Source organism: Lacerta agilis, chromosome 6, assembly GCF_009819535.1.
Source record: "Lacerta agilis isolate rLacAgi1 chromosome 6, rLacAgi1.pri, whole genome shotgun sequence".
Taxonomy (NCBI): Eukaryota; Metazoa; Chordata; class Lepidosauria; order Squamata; family Lacertidae; genus Lacerta; species Lacerta agilis.
The window spans coordinates 51,263,905-51,288,540 of record NC_046317.1 but is presented as its reverse complement, the minus strand read 5'-3'; the positions used below and the strand labels follow the sequence as shown (position 1 = coordinate 51,288,540).

Sequence of the window (24,636 nt, the reverse complement as noted above, 5' to 3'; positions counted from 1 at the left end):
CCAGTGCCAAGTATCATCCTTTTGGAGGGTGGTATAGTCTCTCTAAAGGGGAGATCAGGGTTGATAAGGAAAAACTAGACTGCCCCACTCTGTTCAACATGAATAAGTGGTTACTATAAAGATTTATATACTCCTTTCTCTACAAGGAGTGTAATTGAAGAGACAGGCCCCCCAAAAAACAAAAAAAAACCCTCCCTCCCCCAAACAACCAATATAATATAGAACTACATGAACTGGTAGGCTAAAACTTTAACCCTGTCAAATGAGAGGGGAAAACAAGATACATGGTTCTCCCATTGAACATGACACATCAAACGTGATGGCTGATTTGTTTTACACTGTACTCCAGTGTTGCCGTTTTGACTGTGAGAACATTGGGAAAGGTGGGTCAGGAAAGGGGTGAGGATTCTTTGTTCCTTCCTCAGTCCCAGAACTTGACAAGAGACAGGAAAACTGAATTGCGAGGTAGAACCAGTTGACTATTTTCACTGCTCCTCTTCCGACGACTCCTGGGAGATGTTGACCTCTTCTTCATCCTTCTCCTGTAAAGGAAGAGAAAAAGGATTGGAAGAGTCATTTGGGGAGAGGTGTGCGTCTACTGTACTTTGATCAAGACTAATCCACATTGTATCATCACCAAAGCATGTACCTGCTACCTGCTAGCCAATTCCTCCAATACAGATCACTCTATTTGCTAGTCAAAGATGTGTAATATTTGGCTGCATCAGACACACTCCCAAGCAGTCTTATTCTGGAGCAGCCTTCTGCAACATGGTGCCCTTCAGCTGTTTTAGATAGCAACGTCCATTATCCCTGACCATTGGCCATGATGGCTGGGACCAACAGGAGTTCAAGAACATATGGAGGACACCAGGTTGGAGAAAGTTGCCTTAAAGAACTAAAATTACTACTTTATATAACCCAAGACTGAACTATGGTATTGAAAAGCAAGTGGAGGGCCAATTTACTGCACTCTGGGTCAAATGGAAACCTGAAGGCCATTCTCCCAAGGGAAATGTTCTTCTCCAGCCCTTTAAGTAAAGCTTTCACAAGTATTCAACTGGCTGACCTCTATATTTCTCCCTGGTCCCACTCCTGTTCCTTCAAGGGAAGCCAATATGAGCACTGTTGCATTTTCAAATCCATGCAGCAGCTAGCTCCTAAGAACACCTGCAGTAAAACTCAATGTCCTCAAAAATTCAGAAAGATGGGCAGAAACTTGTAGAGATCCCCATCCTGCTAGCATTGATGGTATAGTACAATACGTACCACCTTTGCTGCTAAAGCAGCAGCAGCAGCAGACACATCTAGGAACAGGCGGCTTGTACTGGAAGGAATGCTCATTAAACTCTCCCCCATTATTCAAAGTCATTCTCTGGCTGTTAATGTATTCCATTACCATAGTACAAACTCTAAAGAGAGAGCCTCAGATGTAGTGGTTAGTCAATATATCCAGCCTGCCACAAGGGGGACACAAGCTTTAAGAAAGCCATCAAATCCCAACTTGCACTAAATCCACCATTTCTGCCCACTCAATGAATAGAACCGCTATCCATACCCATCCAACCCTAAAAAGCAATTGTTTGTATTTGAAGGGAACATATTTCTTCAAGGAGGTCTTTCCCGCCTGCTCTCTTGTAAAAAAAATTACCGATGCTGTCAGAATGAGATGAGTCATGGCTGAGTGTGCGTGTGAGTCAGCAACCTCACTTCCTTGAGTTTCATTCATAAAAATATAGATTTAAGCCACTGTGGAATGTGCCTGCCAAGTCTGTACAGCAAGTTCCAGGGCTAGAGACCTCATTTAGCAAAAGAGGAAATGACTGATGCTACTTAACCTCTCTCTGCTTCTTGGAGAGTGGGCTGCTAGCCTAAAACCAGAAAACGTTTGGCAGACTTGCTTAAAGAGAACTGGAATGGCTGTATGCAGGCACTGGACATTTGCAATATAAGACTTAGAGCAACTTAACATCTCCAGCTGATTTTATAGAAAAGCATGCAGCAGCTTTAAGGACAACTGGAACAATCCTTTATGTGTCTTTTTGAAAGTAAGTCTCATTGAGACAATGGGGCTTGCTCCCAGGTAAGAAGGTATAGGACTTTTCAGGTTTGCAGTTTCAAGTTCACCGTCACAGTTGTGGGGGGAAATGAAATCATCAGCACAATGGCTATATGCCCAGCACATAGCTCCCCAATAAAGTATTATGCATTGTCAGCGACATGCAAAAACCTTTAGGAGATATACACCCAGCACAATCCAGTGTGAACTAGCTAAGCCACAACAAGAAACACCTTCTACTTCTCCTGCATAATCAGACAAAAGCAAAAACAATCACCATCAGATTAAAATAGACTAAAATTTTATGCTGAACCATTAAAATACTAAGGTGTTAAATGGTCCGGGATAAGAGGAAGGTCCTTGCTATTCACCAAAAACTTTATAGTGAGTGCTGGGTAAGTTTATTTAGGGAGAACATTCCACAAATGGGGAGCCACTACTAAAAAGCCCCTCTTTTGTGGCCACCTGCCATGCTTCAAAATGAGGGGGCATTTCAAGGAGGGAGATCTTAGGGCACAGGTAGATACATACGAGAAGAGGTGTTCTGTTAGGTACCTCTGCCAACTACCCTGTTGGCTTCATTCTCACCTACACTGGGTTGTAGAAAGAATCTCAAAGCCTATGCGTCGTTTCCCTCCATCCTTCTAAGAAGAGCATGACAGAGGAGATCTGCTGGATGAGGCCAAGGTCCATCAAGTCTAGGATTCTCACAGTGGCCAACTGGATGCCTGTGGGAATCCAGAAACGCCTATAACTTCATCTGTAGATTTGAGCTCATGGGCACCCTCAGTCATCTCAGCAGAGTGTCGACTTTAGGCAGAAGAATGTTGCAGTTTAGCGATAGCAGAAGAATCCAAGGTCTCCATTCCTGTTCCCATTTTTTTTGGGGGGGGGGGAATTATAAAGGCCAGATGCTTTTGTCTGTATTGTTCTATGGCAGCGTCAGAAGGAGGAACAAACAAACAAAAAACCCTCGCTGCAATTCTGGTTCCATGTTTTGGAAGGCTGCCTCTGCCTATTAGGAGTGTTTCCAGTCAGCTGCTTCTGGCAGGGTTGCCCTACATTCAGCTCATACTTTGGTGGCTGGGGACAGTTTTGAGCCGCGGCGCCATCAGCTACTTCTAATGCTCTGGGGGTAGGATGGAGAGAGCAGCGTGTTCTGCGCTCAGAAACACGATGGCACACCCGCCTCTGAATACTTATGGTAAAAGCTTAAAAAAAATTAGCAGCAGAAAAAATGTTGCCATGTGCCAATATGCTAAAAAGTGCTTTAAAATGCTTAATAAGCATTTTATTAATTATGCCATTGCAGTGAGGTGGTTCTTCAGAATGGGAAACAAATATTCGTTACTTTGTCTTTAAACATCCCAGTTACAGAAAAGGGAGTAAAAGACTCATGGCACACATCCTGCAAGCCTAATGCCTCTGTCCAAGTTACTAAATTGAGGCTTTTGAGCAGATCACAGCTCCATCTCTCCCCTAGCCCCCATCTGATACTTAACAATCTATACCTCAACCGCTAACCTGATAGATCCACACAGTCCACCCAACTTTGCTTTCCCAAAACAGAAGCAAGAGCTACCCATAGAAAACAGATGAGAAATCCATTATTTTAGTTTAGATGTCCGGGCAGCAGTGTTGCTCTACCCCCTATCCCCAAAGTAAAATGAACAAAACAACAAGAACCCACTGCAAAAAGGACAGGAGTCCTTGTCTGGCATTCAGTGTGACTCCAGAAGTTCCCCATCCAGACAATGGGGTGAATTATTCTACTTCTTCTCACCTTTACAGGCTCAACTGACATCAATGTTCCTAAGTCATATAAGTTCAGAGGTGATTTTGCATGTGCACGCACAAAATCTAAATTTGTATACTTCAGCATAGCCACCCATGTTCATATAAACCACTTCTTTATTTTACAGTGGTCCCATCACATTTCCAGAGTGACAGGCATAGGAAGGGCATAAAACAGAGTTTCAACATTATCAGAAATGAGAAACAGCCTGAAGTTATAGTAAAGTCAGACAAGTCACTGGTCCTAGTAGTACTGCTTACTGCATTTGGAAAGTCTCATTCTGTCTGTGAATGCTTGAAGACAGTCCAGAACACCTTACTGGCTGCAAAATACAGTGGTTACTTAAAACAAGCAAGGCCATATGAAACTGTCTGAAACTCACTCTGCAGGAATGCAAAATGCCACACTTGTAACACCAAATCTATGCCAGCTAATAAAGAACAAGCCACTTCCTCTTACTCAGCTGTGGGCAAGAGGGAGAACACACTAGGAATACTTATAAAATGGAAACATAGTGTGAGGAAGAAGCCCAAATGATGCTTCGCTTAAAAATGGAATATGCCAGGAAGAAACCCCCAAGTGACCAAAGACAGAAATACCTGCGGGCAGCATAGCCCTTGGGGCTTCCAATATAGTCCCAACAAGCTCCTCCATGCTGCATAAATAGCTGCCAGGCAAGACTAGGATCTGTGGCTTTGGAGCAGTTTCTCAGGGCCTCCAGATCCACAACACAGTTGCATATCACCCCATTTGGCCTCTGAATTCAGAGGGCCACCAGACGAGCTCAAATACAGGGATGCTGCATCCTCTTTGTATCACAACATTTTTTTTAACTTGGGCTTTCAACTAAGCTGAAATTAAGTATTTTCTGTTTCCTAGTTTGCAAGATACACATCACTTTCTAGGGAGAATAGGAAGAGTAAACCAGCCTCCTGCTGACTGTACTGTAGAGGAGTAAGGATATTTGTGTGCACATGCACTCAAAGGTGAAAGGAACCAAAGGTTCAAAAGCAATAGCAACAGGTAGCACCAAATTAGAAACGTAACAGAACCACATGCTGTTCAATATATTGTCTCCCCCTATCTAGAGAACCCAACACAGGTATTCAGGAACAGATTATGGATACGCAGCTTTTAGCTATCTGCAGTGGATGGCATCGTGTCTTAAAACAGAAAAAGAAACGCCATTTCTTCCAGTAGAAGTGTCATTTCTCTTGAACAGAAACAAAAACTTACTGATTTTTTGGGTCGGCCTCGAGGTTTCCTCCCAGGTGTCACAGCAGCTTTCTGGGCAGACAGAATAGAGAGAGGAAAGCTTTAAGATAACGTAACAAGCCTTTGCCAGACACTCAGACCTATTTCAGGCCATTGTTTCAGTCTTTGGATTTTTTGCTTCTTTCTTAAATACCAACAGCAGTGCAGGTTTCATGTTAACAGCTGGTAGTCCTCAGAGAGGAAGCCTTTTGCTCTAGAACAGGGACAAGGAACCGCTAATCCTCCAAATGCTGTTGAACTATAATTCCCATCATCCAGAGCAATGACCATGTTGCCCAGGGTTGAATGTTGTAGCTGAACTTCTGGAGGGCCACATGTTTCCAATCCCCGCTCTAGAATATAAAGGTGGCTATACAGTCCGATTCTTTGTTTTTATTTATTTTATTATTATTTTTAAAACCTTTTTTAAATTTTCAGAAGGTATACAAAATGCAAATGTTAAGAAACAACCAAAGGGATCCCTCAACTTTGAGAAAGAGGGTCATATAGTCCAATTCTGATTTAAGTGGAGAATCCTGTAAAAAAATCACCTGTACCTTGTACAGTTGAAGTGTGAGTGGGGCAGGTGGGTGGGTGGCACAGTGACCAGAGCAGAGTGGGGGAGAAGAAGGCACCTGGTTTGGGGGCCCCTAGCAGTGTCTCTATATATACCAGCCTCCCCCAACCTGGTGCCCTAAAGATGTGGGGATTATAATTCGCATCATCCCTAACTACTAGCCACGCTGACCAAGGCTGATGGGGGTTGTAGTCCAAAACATCTGAAGGGCACCTGGTTGTGAAAGACTGGTGTGTGTGTACACACACACAAACACACACACACTGCACATTTGGCGACCTTCACAGCTGCCAAGGAAAATAAAAAAAGACTCTTCAAATGTACTCAGAAAGGAGATATAACAAACATGCAAAATCTCATGAATTCTAAGTTAATCTCACAATCAGAGGATGTGACTCATTAGGGCTTTGAACAGTTGGGGCTGGCAGTTGTGTCTCTTGGCTTTTCCTTTTGGGGTCAGTGCCACAAGTCCATCCCTTGTCATCCCTTGCCATCACAGCCATTTCCAAAAGGAGCCATCTGGGCTCCAGCCCCATGACTCAGAAGCATGCAGGATGTGAGTCGCGTGTTTTCAAAACAGGTTTAAAACCAAAACATACACACACCCCATTCTTGGAAATTTGTGGAAGTATCTTTTCCTCCTGAATATCTTTTATTGGTGCTTATTATACACAAAACCTTTAAGAAGGGACCAATGAAGAAGACTGACTTTGATTCCTATCATCTTGGACTGACATTTTGACAGATGGGAACCAGCTGGTTCCCAGCTACAACTGTGATGGAGAACCTGTGACTTTCCAGATGTTGTTGGTCTACAACTCCCATGATTCCCTTTTTATATATAATTTTCATTAAATTTTCTGTTTTACATTTTAGAATATTCATTTAAACAACCTTAAAATATCAATGACTTCCCTTCTTCTCTTTCCATGGTTCATTTTGCATATACAGTGGTGCCCCGCTAGACGAAAATAATTCGTTCTACGAATTTTTTCGTCTAGCGGTTTTTTCGTCTAGCGAAGCGGCAATGACAGCCGCGCTCTGCTAAACGGAAAAAAAAAGATGAAAATTTTTCGTCTTGCAAAGCAGCCCCATTGACTTTTTCGTATTGCGGGGCGGCTTCCGCTAGACGAATGCCGTTCGTCTAGCGAGTTTTTCGTCTAGCGAGGCATTCGTCCAGCGGGGCACCACTGTAATAAAATCCCTGCATATTTTACATAAATTAAACCATTCAGTATTCCATTATTACATCCACCAAAACTTGTTTACATTGTTGAATTTATCTTAATGCTGCCAACGTTTTCAAGTGTACACAATTTCCCCCATATATTCAATAAACATTTTCCAGTCTTCTTTAAACATGTTCTTCTTGTCCTCTTATTCTATGTTAGGTCTGTAAGCTGCGTATATTCCATCAGTTTAAGTTGCCATTCTGGGAACTCGCTCGTTTTCCATTTTTGGGCTAACAAAACACTGGCCGCAGTAGTGGCATACCTAAATAATGATTCCCGATCTCTTACCATTCTGGCAGTGGCTGATGGGAGTCCAGCAACATCCGGAAGGCCACAGGTTCCCCAACCCTCAGGTACAGCATCCCAAACCATTCCTAACCTACTGACAGCCTAACCCTGTTGTTCCACTTTTAACTAGTTGGGTAAACTGTAGCTGTGCAATTCAAAGTAGACTGGTGAGCATTACAATTCAGCACACCAAACACCTAAAGTCCCCAAGCATCTCTGTGTGACTAGCAGGATCAGTGTGGGTGACCAAAGAACACGAGAGCGACTGTTTCGGAGACCTCTTGGGTACATCATTTGCATGACACGTCCTTCCTGTTCTGGTTCGGCGATACGAGGAGAAACCAGCTGTAGGGGAAGAGGTCTGGACAGGAGCTAAAGCTAGGCCACCAGGGCAGCCTGGTGTCAGTTTGCTCAAACCTCTGTAGCAGCCACTATAGGTCCAAAAAGGCCCAAGGAATAGTCTAAAATTGTTAGGTACCTGCAGAGCAATGCAAGTACCATCACATGAGGTGGTAGTAGGCAGCAATAAGAGCACCAAAAGCAACGGCTTCAGTGCTGAAGTGGACTGCAAACCAGATGGTACCATTTAACCAACATAGTGAAGGAGGCATTCAAAGGCAACTAACTGCAATATGAACCTATCGAGTAGTTTCTTCAAATCACTGAAATGTTGCTGCATCAAGCCGCTGCAAAAGCAAGATCCCTAACTTCCCACTTGGAGTCAACTGGCTATGCAAGAGTCTCCTTTACAAAGCCCACAAGTGAGAGGGGAGGAGGGAGCACAGCGGCTGTGGGGAGCCAGGTGCACAACAGGCAGGGGCAACTGTTTCCAGCATTTGCTGGATCCTCCCTTCTCTTTGCATTTATCACTGGAACAGATGGCGAAAGGGCTTGGGTTAAGCTGAGGTGTCCACTGAAATAACCTCTGCAGCCTGGCTGCCAATTCAGGACCAGGCATCTGCTGCTCAAAAGCAGCTGGACACTTTAAAAGATCCTTCTTGGTATCTACTTGTGGAAGGGGGGGGCAGGAAGAATAAGCTCTTTTGTGAATGAGTCCACTGTTTTGGATTTCACACACATACAAACAGCTGTCAAGTCACCAACTGTGGGCTCATTTACTTACTATCTTCCCAACCCTCTCCCAGTTTCAACCACATGGCACCCAGTGGCATCAAGACTTTGCTCTCCACCAGCATGGAGAATGTGATGGCCAGGTGCCTGTGACACAGCATAAACAACTGGGGCCAAGGTGTGAGGGGTGTGGGGAGAACCCACCCCCACTCCTCGATTCCCATTAAAATAAGCTTTCCCCATCTTCCTCCTGCACAACTGAATGGGGCATATCCCTTTCCGCTCTTTACAGCCATGCAAACTCCAGCTGCCAGGACAAATGGTCACAACAAACAAATGTCACCAGCTGTTCAGCTAATTCAAAAAGCTTCTGCACATAATAGCTGAGATTTGGATGTATGCAAGATTCTGAAATTCTTCATCCTTTCCCCACAAGCCCAACATCCTAGGCCTCTTTTTCGAATTAAGTTTTCAAGACTGACACAGGGCCAAATGTATGGCCTCTAGTCTCAATGTTTGCAAAGACAAGTGTTTACAAGGGAGGAATGAATGCTCAAACACTCCTGCATCTACAGAGTCTTCTCTTTTAAGGCCCCCTCCATCCCCAGGAAGAGTTAAAAACTGGTTTTTTCGGGGGGGGGTGTGTGACTTCAGAGGAGAGTCAGTGGGCAGCTGGAGAGGAGAAAGTACTCCACTTCTGATTCTGCCTGCAAATGTTCCCTTTCGTTAGGTGTTGGAAGGACGGGCCAGACTTAGAACCCAACTTTCCTCTTCCAACAGTTTGATTTGCTCTTAAAACTTCCGGGGATTATATTTTAGTTCAAATACCCAAACTAAACAGATTAGAAAACATCCCCCGCAAAAAGACAATATACAGGAAATCATTTGGGCGGGGGGGGGGGGGGGAGAAATCCAGAATGAGAACGATGACATAACTTTATTAGGACTACAGCTCACCACTTTGCTATTGTTGGTAGGTCCTAATAAAAGGTATCTCAATAAAACAAGTGTGGGGAGTATGCCACTGACTCTTCCTGTGACTGGCTCATTCTTCCATTGAAAGGGATTAGTTCTTTTTGTGTGTGTACAGGCAGAACTCCAGATGCAGTCTTAAGAGTCATCTTCAGTTGGGCAGTATAGAAAAGAGTACACGCGGGTGGAAAGGAACTCAAATTTGCTGCCCAGCCTTGAGAATACCTACCCTTCCCTTTGAAGTGGCCTTATTTTTGCTCCCCTTTGGTCTACCGCGTGGTCTCTTGGGTGTTGGTGCCTCAGTGGGTTCTTGCTATAGAAAGAAATAACATTATAGTCAGCAGCCGGCCAATAAAGAGCAGACATCGTCCCAGGCAGATTAAGTTCCTTCTGATTCCTTCCCAGAAGCCTCAGTGACCAAAGTAAGAAATCCCACAAAACTGCAGCAAAGGTTCTTTTTTAAAAAAGTGTGACATCTAACTGGAAAATCACTACAGAGTAATTTCTGGTATTAGTTCATCTCGTTAACAACTGGAAATGATGCAAAGGCTCATGTTAAAGCATGGGCGTACCCAGCGAGGGGCAGGGGGGGCAGCTGCCCCCACCCCCAGAAGCAAATAAAATTAAATAGTTATAAAGTGATGAAACGAAACAAAATTAGGTAGGGCGATGGCGAATAATCAGTTGTTTACCACACTGAAATGGTGTAAAAACCGAGAAGTATCTAGAGCCACCTAGCGACTGGTGGAGGAATCTATGTCAGCCAGCCAGTGGGATTCAAGGGAGGGAGAGAGGTCTCTAGCGGGCTCTAGCAGAGAGGAGGGAATCTTCTAGAGTGGTCTAGAGAGTGTCACTATATAAACTGAGTCGCCCGCCACTAGTTGATCAGTATTTTAAGTGCCTTCCCGTCCACCACGGCTACTGTTGAACGATCTTTCAGTACCCTTCGAAGGGTAAAGACCTGGCTCAGAAGTACAATGGGAGAGTACAGACTGACTGAGTTGTGATTGATGAGCGTCCATCGGAAATTCTTCAAGGAAAATCAGGACTGGATTGAAACGAACGTTTTGAACAAGTTTTCTTCAAACCCAAGAAAAATGATATTAGTATAAGACATGTAACTAGAATAAAAATTAAAAAAAATTCAAGCAAATAATTGTAATAACTACCGTAATAAAGCACTGCTATAATTATATATAATTTTCTTAAAATTTTGGTTTCATTCGCCTTTTCGGTGCTGAAATGTCACAACCTCAACGACCATGGCTTGCCCCGCCCCCCTAGTTTTGATCCTGGGCACGCCCCTGTGTTAAAGTGTTAATGCCATACCTACATTATCCGTCTTGGTTTAGGCAAAGAATGTGCCCCATAGTGCTTGAAGCACAGTGCTGGAAGATGCCCCACTGATGCTGCCTGCACACCTTGAGTAGTGTAGGACCACAGAGATTTTCCTCTCTGTACACTGACCAGTTGGTGCTTTGCAATGCAATGGGCACAACCTTCAACTGCAGAGCTGTTTGCTCTGGTTCCTGTATTTCTTCAGAGTTCTCACAATGCATGGTGAAAGGTGAAGATCCACTCAGACTGCATGATGAATTGGTCACAAGACACATCCACAAGTTTCATAATTCTTTTGACACAGAAGGCACTACCACTTTAAAAAATACAAACTTGGTAGAACTTTTTTGAATGGGAAGTAGTAGAGTGTGGAAAGAGACAAGCTGCTTTTCTATACAAGCCATGAGATCTTAGACAAAATCCTTTTCTGTGAGATCAGGAGTGTACATTTATTACTTTAGACACCCACCCCAATGCACAAAAGCACAGCCTGGATACCTGGAGATTCATTCGTATTTTGTGAATTATATCTAATCTGTCAAGTTAAGCTTCACACAGCTACTGTTTTTAATTTCCCCGTCACATTCCATTTATAGCTGTTGCTTATAACCAATCAGTAATACAACACCACCAGCCCTGTCTTCTGCTTCCCAAGAGTAAGAGTCTCATTCAGAGAGCTCAAGCAGATGCAGGGTGGATAAAAATCAATTATTATTTTTTAAAAAAAATATCTGATTTTTTTTTATTTAAATAAATTTTTTAAAATTTAAATTGGATTTTTAAAATAACATGCTTTTGGATGAAACAAACTTTCTAAATATAGTTTTCTATTTAAGTTACATTATAGTCCCAAGGCTATTCATCAGCAAATAACGTTTTGTTTTAAGTTTTTCATGTGTGCTAAAACTCAGCCTGTTTGTTTGTTTGTTTTTAAAAAAAATTTAACCACATCAGTTAACAAACATGGATACATATGCTATAATGTTATTGTTTTAGTTAAATAAATTGTTTAAATTGTCATTAAGGAAATGATTATTTTTCTCCTTCCAATAAAATACAGCAGAAAAGTTGTCCAAAAATAAACAGTTAACTTATTAAACCTCACAATAATTTCATAATTATTTGTCTATGTATTTCTAATAGTATAGCCAAATCAGTAATTTTTGATCTAACTGTAAAAACTACTCTGAAAAGTTATTATTCCAAAAATGAAACGGTCATCTGGTTGTAAATATTAAGATTATACAAGCAAGAATGAGTCTTTCTGTAAAAAATTGATTTAAATCAAGTCTTACTGACTAGTGATTTAAATTGTGATTTAAATCAATTTCATTTAAATCAAATCCACCCTGGGCAGACGGGAGGAGGAAGATGGCACTGCTGCCTCAGACCAGCCAATAGAAATGCCAGCTGTAGCAACTAGGTTTTGGTTTTACTTCTTACACATATGACCCACAGTAACAGAGGTCAGGACCTGCTATTAGGATGGAAGAAACCACCAAAAGATTTCTATTTCACTTCTATCAGAAAATAAATATATTAGAATATGGAGAAAACAGCAGATGCACAGAAGGATCCAGAAGACATCAACTCAGTGTTAAGAGTCTCGCCACTCAGTCAAAATTATGTTTAAGCTCTTGTGGCAGGTAATCAGTTTGATGGGAAAATATTGGCAATTCTTTCAACCCAGCCTTATTTTAACTCCGGCTACATACAAAAGTTACTCATGGGGCCAATGCAAGAATGAGGGACCTGCAGCCCTCCAGATGTTGGACTAAAGCTCTCATCACCCCTGCCCATTGGCACATTGGAACACATTCTCTTTTAATATGTTGTGAGCTGCCTTGGGAGGATTAGCCATGAAAAGTGGTCAGCTCCAATCAACGTGAAAAAATGAAATGCTGGAAAGTGCTGTTGGGAGTTGAGTCCGGCACCATCTGGAGTGGCACAATTCCTCACCGCAGCCCTAATGGAACCCAGTTCTAGAAGCATCCATACATTTGGATGAAAGACACCTTTTCAAACATACTGCAGTGAAAAGGTTAGTGCCATGACTAAGTGACAACTTACTCACTTGCAATGACTGCTAAGTTACCTGACACACATAGCACAAGAGGCTTGGAGGAGACAGGGATGGTCACAGTATACAGGTGGCACATTTCTTAGAACGTAAGAAAAATTGTCCTTTACACCACTAGAAAGCAGGCATAAAAAGGTACTGCGGGGCAGGTTTTATATGCCACTGCAGGCAGCACCGACACCAATCAACAAAACCCATCAAGAAACCACAGAAAAGGAAGTCAAGAGGGACAGAGGACAGTGAGATCAAAGCACAGAATGATGACCTCAAATTATGAAGGCTTGTGGCAGAAATATTCCTTCTGTCAGAACCTGGTCTGTTTAAGACTCGCGTAACAGGAGAGCATGAAACTCAACACCTTGAGGAGCTCCAGAGCTGAAGCCATCTCTACAGGGAAACTCAATTTTCCCTAGGATCAGAATAGTTACTGTAAAGGGGTGGGGGAAACCCTGCTGGGATGCAGAAGGCACACAAGGGTAGCAATATCAATTGCAGGTAGGCCAACTATCATTTTGTGGCTCAGATGTCTTCTGAATACATGGTCAGGGAGGACAACATTATGATGATTACATAGCACCAAGGGATCCCCAGGGCATGAGATTCTTTCAGGCAGTCATGTCCAAGGTGGAGAGGGGTGGGAGAGAAGTCACTACTTTGATTATTGCCAACATCAGGCAAATCTGCCCTTCTCCCCAGAGCTCAATAAAAAGCTGGTGTCCTATTGATCTCCTGCCTCATACTGTATCAACAACTTTCCTTTACATGGTAGTAGTGCTCCTCTACATTACCCTTTTACCATGTTTTAGCTTTTTCTAGCCATAGTCAATGAGAAGTGATAAAGCACAACTTGCAAAACGTGAAGGGAAGCTTTCCACAAACCTGAGGCTTCTTCCTAGGCCGCCCTCGTCCTCTCTTCTCAGTTACATCCTTGTCTTGTTTGGCAGCCAGGGGCTGGCTCGATTTTGCACTGGATTCACTCATCTTCATTCTTTTAAAAGGCAGAAATAAAAATAAAAGTTAAGTTACAGTAGGTGAAAACTCCCACGATGTAGACCAGTTGTACTCTCAGGGGCCAATCCAGTCTCCAAATATTGGCCTGGCAACTGAAAGTAGATTTTGTCACACAAACTGGCCACCTCAGGATCATCAGGCTGTTACTTATATTTAAATTGGCATTATCTAGCAGCAAGGGCCCCACTGTTGGTGTATGCACTCTGACACAGCTGAGACCTTGTATAGAAAAATCCAAGGAGATTAAGTGTAGACTTTACAATCTGAACACAGTTTCCCCCCCTCCCTTTATGAGTAAAACAGCAAGTAGTATTTTTATTACACTGATCAAAAATCTGATAGACCACCAGTATCAGATAAAGTTGGGGAAGGAAGGCGGCTCAGTAGCAGAGTGCATGCCTTGCATACAAAAGGTTTCAGGTTACCTTAAATCCCTGGCCTTTCCAGGTAGGGCTGGGGGGGGGGGAAACTCCTGTCTGAAACTCTGGAGAGCCACTGCCAAGCAGTGCAGATCATACTGAGCTAGCTAAACCAATGTTCAAATTTAGTAAAAGGTAGCTTCCCATGCTCCAGAATCTGGATATGTGGGTCATATGTTTTATAGAAAGAAATGGGAGCTCTAGAACAGGTCTGCATGACTCAAGACCCATGGACAGGTATGGATCTTAGAGAATTCTAGTTGTCTGCAACTTGCTTACACCTCTCTGTGACGCCTTCTGTGGCTCTCTTATGCCCATCAACAGCAGGGAGTGGGGAAATGCTTGTATCACTTCCCCTCCCTTTTAATTCAAAGGCATATGGTAGCACTGTCCTGTTTTTCCAACCAGTTGCAGCTAGGTTGCCATGATCGAGAGCATGCCTCCATCAGAGAGGCAGTTCACGTTACATTTTTTGGGACTCATCTTAAAATGTAGTGCATGAAGTAGTCAAACATGTCTGGAAACACACCATACCACTAGATACAAGATCCAGGACTGGTTACAACTCCCTTGACTGTAAACCTGGGTTTGCTACCAGTGGAAACATCTGGACTGGAGAAGGATTGAATTACTTATGGGCAGCTGTAAAGTTCAGTAGAAGACAGAGCAGAAAAGCACTTGAAGTCTAAAGGAAGAAAGCAGGGGTAGAGATAGGCATATAGAGAGAGACCTGTGGTAGTGTAAAAAATATAAGAAAAAGTGATAGGATAGGTAGAAAAGGGGAAGTTAAATAGATCTGGGAATATAAAGGAGAGAATACGCTATAAGGAGCAGAGAAAAAGGCTAAGAGTGGGCTAAAAAGAAAATATGAGGTTACAAGATGACAACAATTCCTTGTTCAGTTCATACAGAAGGGATCCATAGAATCGTTTGAGTTATGTGCATTCATCCTTCCATCTTGGCCCACAAGTATAATTATTATTACTAACAGCTCATGATATCTTGAGAAAGCAACCACTGACACTCCAGCCATCAACATGATAATCTCAAGTTTAATGGTCACAACATTACCTTCACAGCTTCCCTCAGCAGTCTGTGCCTCCTTCCTTACCACCATTGTCTTACACTGGAACAATGGGTTCCCATGAGTAATACCAGTAAATATTGTGGAAGCAGGCAATTATGATGGGGACTCACAACGCTTTTTGGAACAATGACCCTTCTCTGTATTCAGCCTCTTAGTTTCTTTACAAAGCAGTGATGGGGAACCTGTGTGCCTCCAGATGTTGACGGACTGCAACTCCCATAGGCTGGCTAGAGTCTCAACAACATCTGGAGCGGAGGGCCCCCGGTTCCCAACCTCTGATGTAATGCAAGATTCACCCCTACATAATGAACCCTAATGCAGCAAAGCCCCTTGATTCAAAGGAAGCACTCAGATTTGGAATTGCTTGTCACAGTAAGGAAGTGCCCTAAACTGGAGGTCAGTTCAGCACCCATGCTTGTGCCTTTTAGATTAAGATTAGGAGCACTTTTTACTGATGATCTCGGGGAACAACTGGTGCTAATGAGGGAGCTGGATGAGAAGGAATTGACGAGTTTCCCCTTTTCATTCCTATTGTTAGTTGGTCCTTATAAAATTGAAGGAAGAGTCAGGCATAAGGCAGGGCTGCTATTCTGAACTAGCCTAGGCTTATTTTTCTCTTGAAGGCCAGAACCCATGCATACACTGTGCCCACTATCACCATGGCAACACCACCTTACTCTGGGTGGGGCAGGAGTCATACAGAGTTTATTGTGCCCCTGGAAGGAATGAGAAGAGGAAATTATCATGAGATTACTTTTTTGTGTGCTGTAGAGCTAACAGCTTGGGGTAGGGAAGAGAAGATATTTATTGGGGGAAAGATTTAAACCCTAGTCCCCCAAGTGCTGCACTCATATCCTCCGATTTATGATAACAATGAATGTGTCAGGATACAGATCTAGTCATATAGGCTTTTGTGTCGTTTGGCCCTTAAGCACTCTTCCCCCATCAACTACCTCCCCCTCACCTAGATAGCAGCCAGGATCAAACAAGGAACACAAATAGGGCCACAGAAATATTGACTACCTGCCTAGCAGTTGCCATGGTGACCCCTTGGACCAGGAGTCACTACACAGCAACTCCCACACAACAAATACCACTGCGCCAATCTGAAATGCTACTGGAGGAAGCACCACCCTGCTTCCAGTTCTAGAAGACAGGCATCCCCAACCTCACATTTAGTACTTGGCTGGCTGGACAATCTCATTAGCCAGAGGTAGTTTCTGGGCAACTGAAGTGCAGCACCTGTCCTGAACAAAAAAAGAGTAAACATGGAATTCTTCTATGGACCAGAATAGATAGAACAGCATTATATTCTCTATTCTAATAGCATAGAGAAATTCCCAGCATTTGTACACATTTTGAGCACAGATGTGCTTATCTAGATGCAGGCATACAGATTCTAAGAAGAAAGGAGAAAAACATTGAGGTGGCAGCAGTTCAGAATGGCAGCCTCCATCATCTTGCTAGAAAAGCCTTATAGGAATACTCTGCCATAGCAGAGGAAACCCAAACCAGATGAGAGGGTTGTGATGACCAAGGAGAGTTAGGGCTCTTGGTATGCAGTGGTAAAAGATTTATAGGGGGTGAGAGATTTATAGCAACTGCAGGAAAGGGCTGGGCCAGACCCGAGATCCAGCCACAAAGGAACACATAAACTCGGCTATGCGAAACAAAGGCTGTGTTGTGTATCACCTCCTTTTATTGCTACAGCAAACATGTAAAGAACTCAAGTCATATAATAAAAAAATGCCTTACACTAGAGAAGTGGCCCTGCAGATGTAGTTGGACTACAACTGCTGCCAGCCCTGACCACTGGCCAGGCTGGTTGGGGGTGATGGGAGTTGTTATCTAGAGGTCCACAGGTTCCCTGTCCCTGCCTTACATAAGAGTTTATGTCTTCAGTTGATGCTTAGTCTACGACAAGGGCAATGTGAGATAGACATCTTGGGGTTCTCCTCATGTGAAGGTTTGAAGAATGTGACTTAAATCTATGAACTTTTGAACAGGATTCACAAACCCAGGTAAAGCTGTACAGTGGTACCTCAGTTTAAGAACAGTCCGGTTTAAGAATGATTCGGTTTACAAACTCCACAAAACCGGAAAGAGTGTCTTGGTTTGAGAAATTTACCTCAGTCTAAGAACGTAATCCAAATGGTGGAAGGACACCGGCAGCGGGAGGCCTCATTAGGGAAAGTGCGCCTCGGTTTAAGAACAGTTTTGGTTTAAGAACGGACTTCCGGAACGGATTAAGTTCGTAAACCAAGGTACCACTGTACTGCCATTGATTCAAAGCTGCATTGCACTTTCCAAACTCCACCTGTAGCTGTCTATAGAAGACCAACTTTTACATTTTGACTCTTATTTCCAAGTGTATAGCAAGCAGATAAAAAGGCTCCAACTATGTTAAGATTATGTTAATGAAACCGTCTTCAGCCTGTTAACTAAAACGTTGACAGAGGTCCATTTTCTGACCAACGTTACATTTATTTTTAAACTGCAGAAAAATCCTTATCTGCCCATTATAAGGGCTTTTACACGGCTGCTAAGTGTTATTTCAGGACTTGGAATTGGCAGCTTGCAGGATGTAGATATTTCTAGGAATAATGTTTAAAAATAAAAATCTACCCTTGACAGACACACAAACGTTGAACACATAGTCTTTTTACAAATATGTAAATTGACTCATGTTCAGTTATGGAAGTGACTCATGAGTTTAAAAACATCCTCAAGATTGTTGTTGTTTTTTTAACAAAAAGCCACAGACTCATATAAACACTCTTTTAAAACTTTAAATATTTAAAAGGCACTTTGTGACTGACTGTAATTCTATGAAACCTTATTATGGAGTAAGTCCTACTGAAATTAGTGGGACACTTTTGAGTAAGCTAGCTCAGGGTTGCACTTAAAATTATTTGCTTTCAGAAATTCAAATATGTCAAGATCATTGCAGTGTTATGGGTTTCAGTTCAGATAAATAGATCTGCTCATCAGAGACTAAACCACTGCCATCAGATCACATTCTGGAAGCATCAATACATCTTTGAGGAAGATTGCACACCTTCTGTTTGAAAAGCCTTGCAGGGTGAGCTGTGGTAAGTGCAGAATGTTGCTGGTCCTATAAACTAGGTTTCTCAAATTCTCCACAGTGGGAAACGCTTGTAGAAGACTGGGCAAATATGGTCTCTTTTTGCTGCAACACTCAGCCCTGATCCTCTATCAACTGCCCACAAAGATTCCCTTCGTAGTACAGAAGAAGAGACTCTCACAAAACCGAAGTATGCAGCTACAGTGTCTTGACGCTCTACATGTATTCTGAATAGAACCAGGACAACTACAGCAGTACCTTGGTTCTCAAACTTAATCTGTTCTGGAAGTCTGTTCCAAAACCAAAACGTTCCAAAACCAAAGCACGCTTTCCCATAGAAAATAATGCAAAATGGATTAATCCGTTCCAGACTTTTAAAAACAACCCCCCAAACAGCAATTTAACATGAATTTTACTGTCGAACGAGACCAATGATCCATAAAATGAAAACAAAGCAATAAACAATGTACTGCAGTCACACAATCAGTCAATCAGTAGCTGAACTGGGTTCCACACAGTCACAAAAACAAAACAAAAAAGCTACAAAAACGCAAAATAAATAGCAAAAACAGACAGACCTCAGTGTAACACTCAAACAGAAGTGTAGCACTCAAATCGGAAGCATAACACTCAAAACAGAGCATGTTTGGCTTCCAAAAAAACATCGCAAACCGGAACACTTACTTCCGGGTTTGTAGTGTTTGGGTTCCAAGTTGTTTGAGTACCAAGGCATTTGAGAACCAAGGTACAACTGTAACAAGATATATGCGGCATATAAGCTGGACATAGAAATACAGTGATGAAGTTTATCCAAGAAAATAAACTCTGGCCTTTTGTGAACCTCTCCTGTAAGGAGTATGTGGTCTGAAGATTTTGTCAGTTTTTAATGAGAACATAACTGTATTTATTACAACTATCATAATTGGCTATTAATATTTTATAAACCCAAATAACATCTTTGTTAACAGAAAAATAAATGTAATTGGGAGAACGTTTTAGTGTCATGCTACCACCACAGAAAAGGCATTGTCTCTTGTGCTCACAGTATCAAATTTCCAAGTGGCCCTATTTTCCAGGGGCTGATTTAGAGAAGCCAAATAGTATAATTAGCATTATGAAATGGGACGTCCCTATTTTCATTGGGGAAATGTTGGAGGGTATGCAACTCTGATGGTAAATCAGAATATCACTAGCTTTTGCAGTTCAAGATTTGAGCGTGTCATGCTAGAAATCTGGATAACACTTATCACTTGCAGTTATTTGTACCAGCTTATTTTAACTAACTGATAATACTGCTAGGCAGTGAAGCTGTAGTTCTACGTGAATCACATGGGCACTAGACAGACATATACACAAACAAATGGATTCTATGCAAATGAAATTGTTTCAAATACGTAATTCTCTAGTAGAGAAAGAAACGACTCATTTAAAGTCAGGAAACAAATTTCTAGAGGCAACTGGATGATCTATCAGAAACAGGACAGTAAGCTCTCTAGTTTCTACCTTAGTGGGTCTACATCACACTTGGTGTCTCAACAACCACAATTGTCCATGGGGTATAGATTAACAACTGGATTAGTAAAACTGGGGTGGCTCAATTGGTATAGCATGGGACATTTAATCTCAGGGTCGTGGGGGGTGAGACCCGTGTTGGGCAAAAGATTCCTTCATTGCAGGGGGTTGGACTAGATGCCCCTTGTGGTCCCTTCTGATTCTATGACTTGGTGCAATGATTTTTATTAAACTATTTCTGCACTACAATATTGTACCAATATGCCAATTCTTTACTAACGGCACCCCACAAACAGAGTTGCCTTCAGGAACACAAGCAAACCACATACCTCTCAGACCTGTTTTCAACATGGACTGCTGTCAGTCAACATGTCTCCCACCAATTTAGGATTACATTTCTTTTATAAAATTGCCCCTTTAAAAAAATAAGACAAAGAAGGTGCTAGTGCCAGGTCACACCATCCTCTTATCCACAAATCTCTGTATCCCTGGAGGCGAGAGAGAGAGAGAGAGAGAGAGAGAGTCACCTCCGCTCCAAAGGAAGTTAAAATGCCAGCAGCAGCCACAACCTGCCACCCTAAGTAACAACAATCCTCTGTTGTTCTTCCAACACACAAACCTGCCGATTCCACTCCCAGGTTCCCACGCCCCCTGGATGTGGTAATAGTTCACTTGCGCCATTAACTACTTTGCTTCTCTCTGCTTAACAGCCAAAATAAGTTTTGAAAGGCAAATGGTTGCTTAAACCCAGAACTCTTCCAAGCCCAAGATGGCTGGCCCGATTCCAAACAGCGTGGCGTCCCGGGGACATCTCCTAAGGGATGGGTCCCTTTCTTACAACATGCTGGGGAACACACACACACAACAAAAACTGAGAACTTGAAGAGCCTGTTTGATTGAGGAGGGCACGAGGTTTTCCAAGGGGCTTCTTTGAAGCCCCGGAAGATGGGCTTTCAAAAGCAAAGCAACTTACTCTGCTTAAAACTAGCACAATAAAAGGAAGTGATAAGGGGTGGTGTGGAGGAGGTGCTGCTGAGTTTGAAGCCATACAGAAAGGGTAACAACCCGAGACTTTAGGCGTCCTGCAGAGATCATAAATCCAGCCCCAGGAAGCCTAGATTTCATAGGTGAAGGGTGGTCCTCCTCGTCAAAAGGAAGCATTGGGTAAAGAATTCCTTGAAACTGTCCAGGAGGCTTTCTAGGACAGGAAAGGGAGAGGGAGGCTGAGCCTGAACAGTTACGGCTCCTCCACCCCCGTTACTGATATCAAACATGTCTTAAAACAAAGTGAAAGGATAGTTGGGGCGGGGGAAACACCCACAAAAGCTCCAAAAGTTAGATGCAATGCTGAGCGTTTTTCTATCTCCATTGCCCCCTCCCCACGGTTTAACCTCACTTGAACTATGAGTTAGCCAAGCAGCAGTATTAAGCCGGCCGGTCACACTGCTTTAATACTGGGCGCATTTTAAAAATTATACTTCCCCAGTATTTCCAAAGGGAGCAATCCACGGACAAAGATAGGCATATGCAGCAAGAGCATGCAATTAAAAGAGAAACGGGTGCCACCTTGCACCGAACTGAAGCCACACACATTTCATGGGCAGAAGAAGCGTGGAACCCCAACAATAGCAAACCAGTTGCTCAGGAATGCAAGCCAGGAAACTATATAGGCTATACAACGCCTTTTTATAAGAGAGAGAGAGAGAGAGAGAGAGAGAGAGAGAGAGAGAGAGAAGCAACTCCACCAAGCAGAAAGCGTAATCAAACCTACCAGCCGTTTTCTGACACTGGCAATATTATCGCTCTGATTATCATACCGATTCTCTTTAAATGGAAAGGAATAGCCTGGGCTCTGCCCCTTTAAAAAAGAGCGGAAGGGGGTGTTTCTAGTTAGCTCAATGCACTACCTGCTATTTGCACACACACACACAATTTCTAGATCTGCATGTCTATTGGAAGAAATATATTGCAAGAAAAGAAGAAAAATTATTAAGTGGAGGAAAGTAGTGTCGCGCGATTTGAAAACGAAACAGCCCCGCGTGCGAGAAAGAGGAGGGGGGCAGGGCAACCTGAAACACCAGCCGCCACAGCGTAGCGGAGCCTTGCAGAAGCGAGCAAGTTGTGAGAGAGACAACCCGGAGCCGATCGCAACCTTCCAGGCAAAGCATTCCCAACCTTCACCTCCTCTCTTTCCGCACTGAGCCGGGGTGGGGGGAGGCGGGCAGGAGAAATCCCATCCATCACACCGAGACCCGCCAAGCCACCCACCCCCGAAAGAAAACAGAACCAAGTGCCCTGGGATTTCGTATTAAAGGCAGGAGTGCTTCACAGAATCGCACCCCCGCCATCTAAAAAATACAAGGCCACTTTGCCTCTCCCAACCCAGCAAGCTTTGCCAAGAATCCCCCCACTACTTACATATCCCTCCTCCACTCGCAATGCACGATGAGAATAAAAGGCAGGAGGGTGCATTATTCCGCATGCCTTACTTGCTTCCTATTGCAAATTCCGAGCACACACAGAATCCCCCCCTTTTTTTGTAAATTAAAAATGACTTTGCAAAACGCAGTTATAAATTTTGCAAATGCTAATAAAATAAACGCAAACTTTTTTCCCTTTAGAAATCAGAAACTTACAATTGCTCTTATTCGCGAATCTGTGTGTGTTTTTTCCTTGTGTGTTGTGATGAAATTAAAATAAACCCCCCTTCTGGCTGCTGATGGTTGCAAATGCAGATCTGAAGCAGAAGGCAGAGAGACTCGCACGGGGGTGGGGGGAGATAAAGAGAGAGAGAGCGCGAGAGCAGACAGGCCCCCTCTTATTTATATAAATTTAAAAAAATGTTCTAGGAGGAAGGAAGCTGGGTCAAAATCATTTGCAGAATTTCAAAAAAAAAAATGAAAAAAGGAAGGGAAGGAAAAAAATACCCCTCTAAGTCTCACTGGAGAGAATCCAGAAGCTAAAAATAGCAAAATCACACTCCAAATTAAATAAGGGCAGGCTGGCTAAGGGGAGCTTAGCCCTTCCAATGGAAGAGGAGAGAGAGAGGAGAGAGAGAGAAGAGAGAGAGAGGGTAAAGGGGAGGGGGCGGAGCCATTCGGAGACTGCATCATCACCTGTGGGTGGAGGAAATGTAAAGAAAGCAGCAAGGGTGATTTAAAAGGACTGCTCCAGTTAGAAGCAAGTGCTGGAAAGAAAGGTGGCTGCAGGAGCCGCAAACTGTCAAGAACAAAAGGGGGAAATGGCAGAATCACGACAGCCTCACCCGATGAGCTGAGCAAGAAATACGCAGGCATTCGCTTCCAAAACTTTTTAAAACAGGAGAAAGCTCCCAGCGTTAGGGCTTCTATTTATTTAAAGAAGCAACAACAGCCACTCATGCGAATTGAGAAAGAGGGATCCTAGTGAGGCTGAGGTAGGCTACTAATTCCCAGCTGAGGATGATTTGATGCCGTGGGATGGGTATGATTTGGTTTTCTCCAAAACTTAGGCCTCACCTGCACCAGGCATTTAAAGCAGTATCATGCTACTTTAAACAATCAGCATGGCTTTCCTCAAAGAATCCTGGGAAATGTAGTTTCTTAAGGGTGCTGAGCAGCATTAGGAGACTCTTGTTCCCTTTGCAGAGCTGCAATTCTCAGAGTGGTTTAACAGTCAATCCTCCTTCTCAGGGAACTGTAAATTTGCAGTTTTGGCCTAGGGCTGTTGAAGGTTGAAAGTGTGCTGTACATTTAATTATTAAGGTTACATTGGGGTGAAGGAGCATATGAACTTGAGTTCCTTATTCAGGTTCTGATATGGCTTTGTTGTGAATAAGGAATTTGGAAGTGGGAACCAGTAGCCAACATAATCCTATATGGGCCTAACAAACATGGGACTTAAAAGTGATTAGTTATGGCTGGATCAAGTCCTTTATACGTAAATTTAAATAGACTTTTACTGGCTGGTTGATAATTATTCCTAAATTACCAGTATATCTCGGCACAAACATGACACCTAGAGCCAAAATTGTTTACTTGCACATAATTTCCATTGAATTCAATGGGAGTGGCCCATAAAGGTTAGTGTGAATAGGTTGTCTGCCTTCCAAGCTTTATAAATAAGCGAGCATACATAGAATCGGGCCCTTTACCTATGTTCTTGAAAGCATGTCCCACTTAATGGAATGAGACTTATTTCCTAGTAAGGGGATGCATGCAGTAGTCAGTCTTACTGAAATCAATGGGATTGCTTCTGAATAAGCATGATAAGGACTGGGTGATCATATTTACATCACAAGCCTATGCTTGTGTACTTTAAGTAAGCCTCATATGTTTTAATATGGTTTGCTGCCAGATAAATGTACTTGAGACTGCAACCTATGAAAATAGGTGAGAATTCCTTTAGGTGATTTTATGAGCGCACCTTCTTTTCTGCATTGTTTCATTTTATATTTGTTCATTCTGGTGGTATTAATAGAAATTGTTTCCATGGAAAAATAATATTGTGAAAGTATTTTATGCATTTTTAAAGTCTCTTAATGTGATTTTAGCAGCGGGAGGTTACGAGAAGTCAATTCCATGTGACCAGTTATTTCTCCACAAAACAATAGCCCGCGTTATGCAGAACGATTGTAAACAAATCTGTGTTTTTTCACCTGTGTTACTATATTATACTATGTTGCTATACTTGCATAAGAAATCTGCTAAGAAGGGATTGGATTTTTAGAGCTATGGACCTGATGGAGGAATGATTTAAACAGGGCAACTTGGATTAACTATGTACACTGGCTGAAAGTCTGATTATAAATTTATAGCCTTAAAAGTTGTACCTTACAGTAGTGGTTTTGCACTTTAGTATAAAAGTGTATATGGAAC

At 42.7% G+C, this 24,636-nt stretch overlaps 1 protein-coding gene across 8 annotated transcripts; it reads right to left on the bottom strand.

Moving 5' to 3' along the window:
• Positions 1–331: 331 nt before the first annotated feature.
• On the bottom strand, positions 332–22,836 carry HMGA1 (high mobility group AT-hook 1). 8 transcript variants are annotated; one of them, XM_033152617.1, is made up of 5 exons: positions 22,417–22,836; positions 13,546–13,654; positions 9,478–9,561; positions 5,091–5,141; positions 332–542 (listed from the first exon to the last, which is right to left on the bottom strand). In XM_033152617.1, exons 2-5 carry the CDS (start codon positions 13,651–13,653, stop codon positions 486–488), a joined length of 300 nt encoding a protein of 99 aa, XP_033008508.1. In that variant the 5' UTR covers position 13,654; positions 22,417–22,836; the 3' UTR covers positions 332–485. The 8 variants fall into 8 exon arrangements, with proteins under 8 accessions (XP_033008508.1, XP_033008513.1, XP_033008507.1 ...); XM_033152622.1 differs by lacking the exon at positions 22,417–22,836 and adding an exon at positions 22,199–22,299; XM_033152616.1 differs by lacking the exon at positions 22,417–22,836 and adding an exon at positions 21,962–22,032.
• Between the last annotated feature and the right edge of the window lie 1,800 nt (positions 22,837–24,636).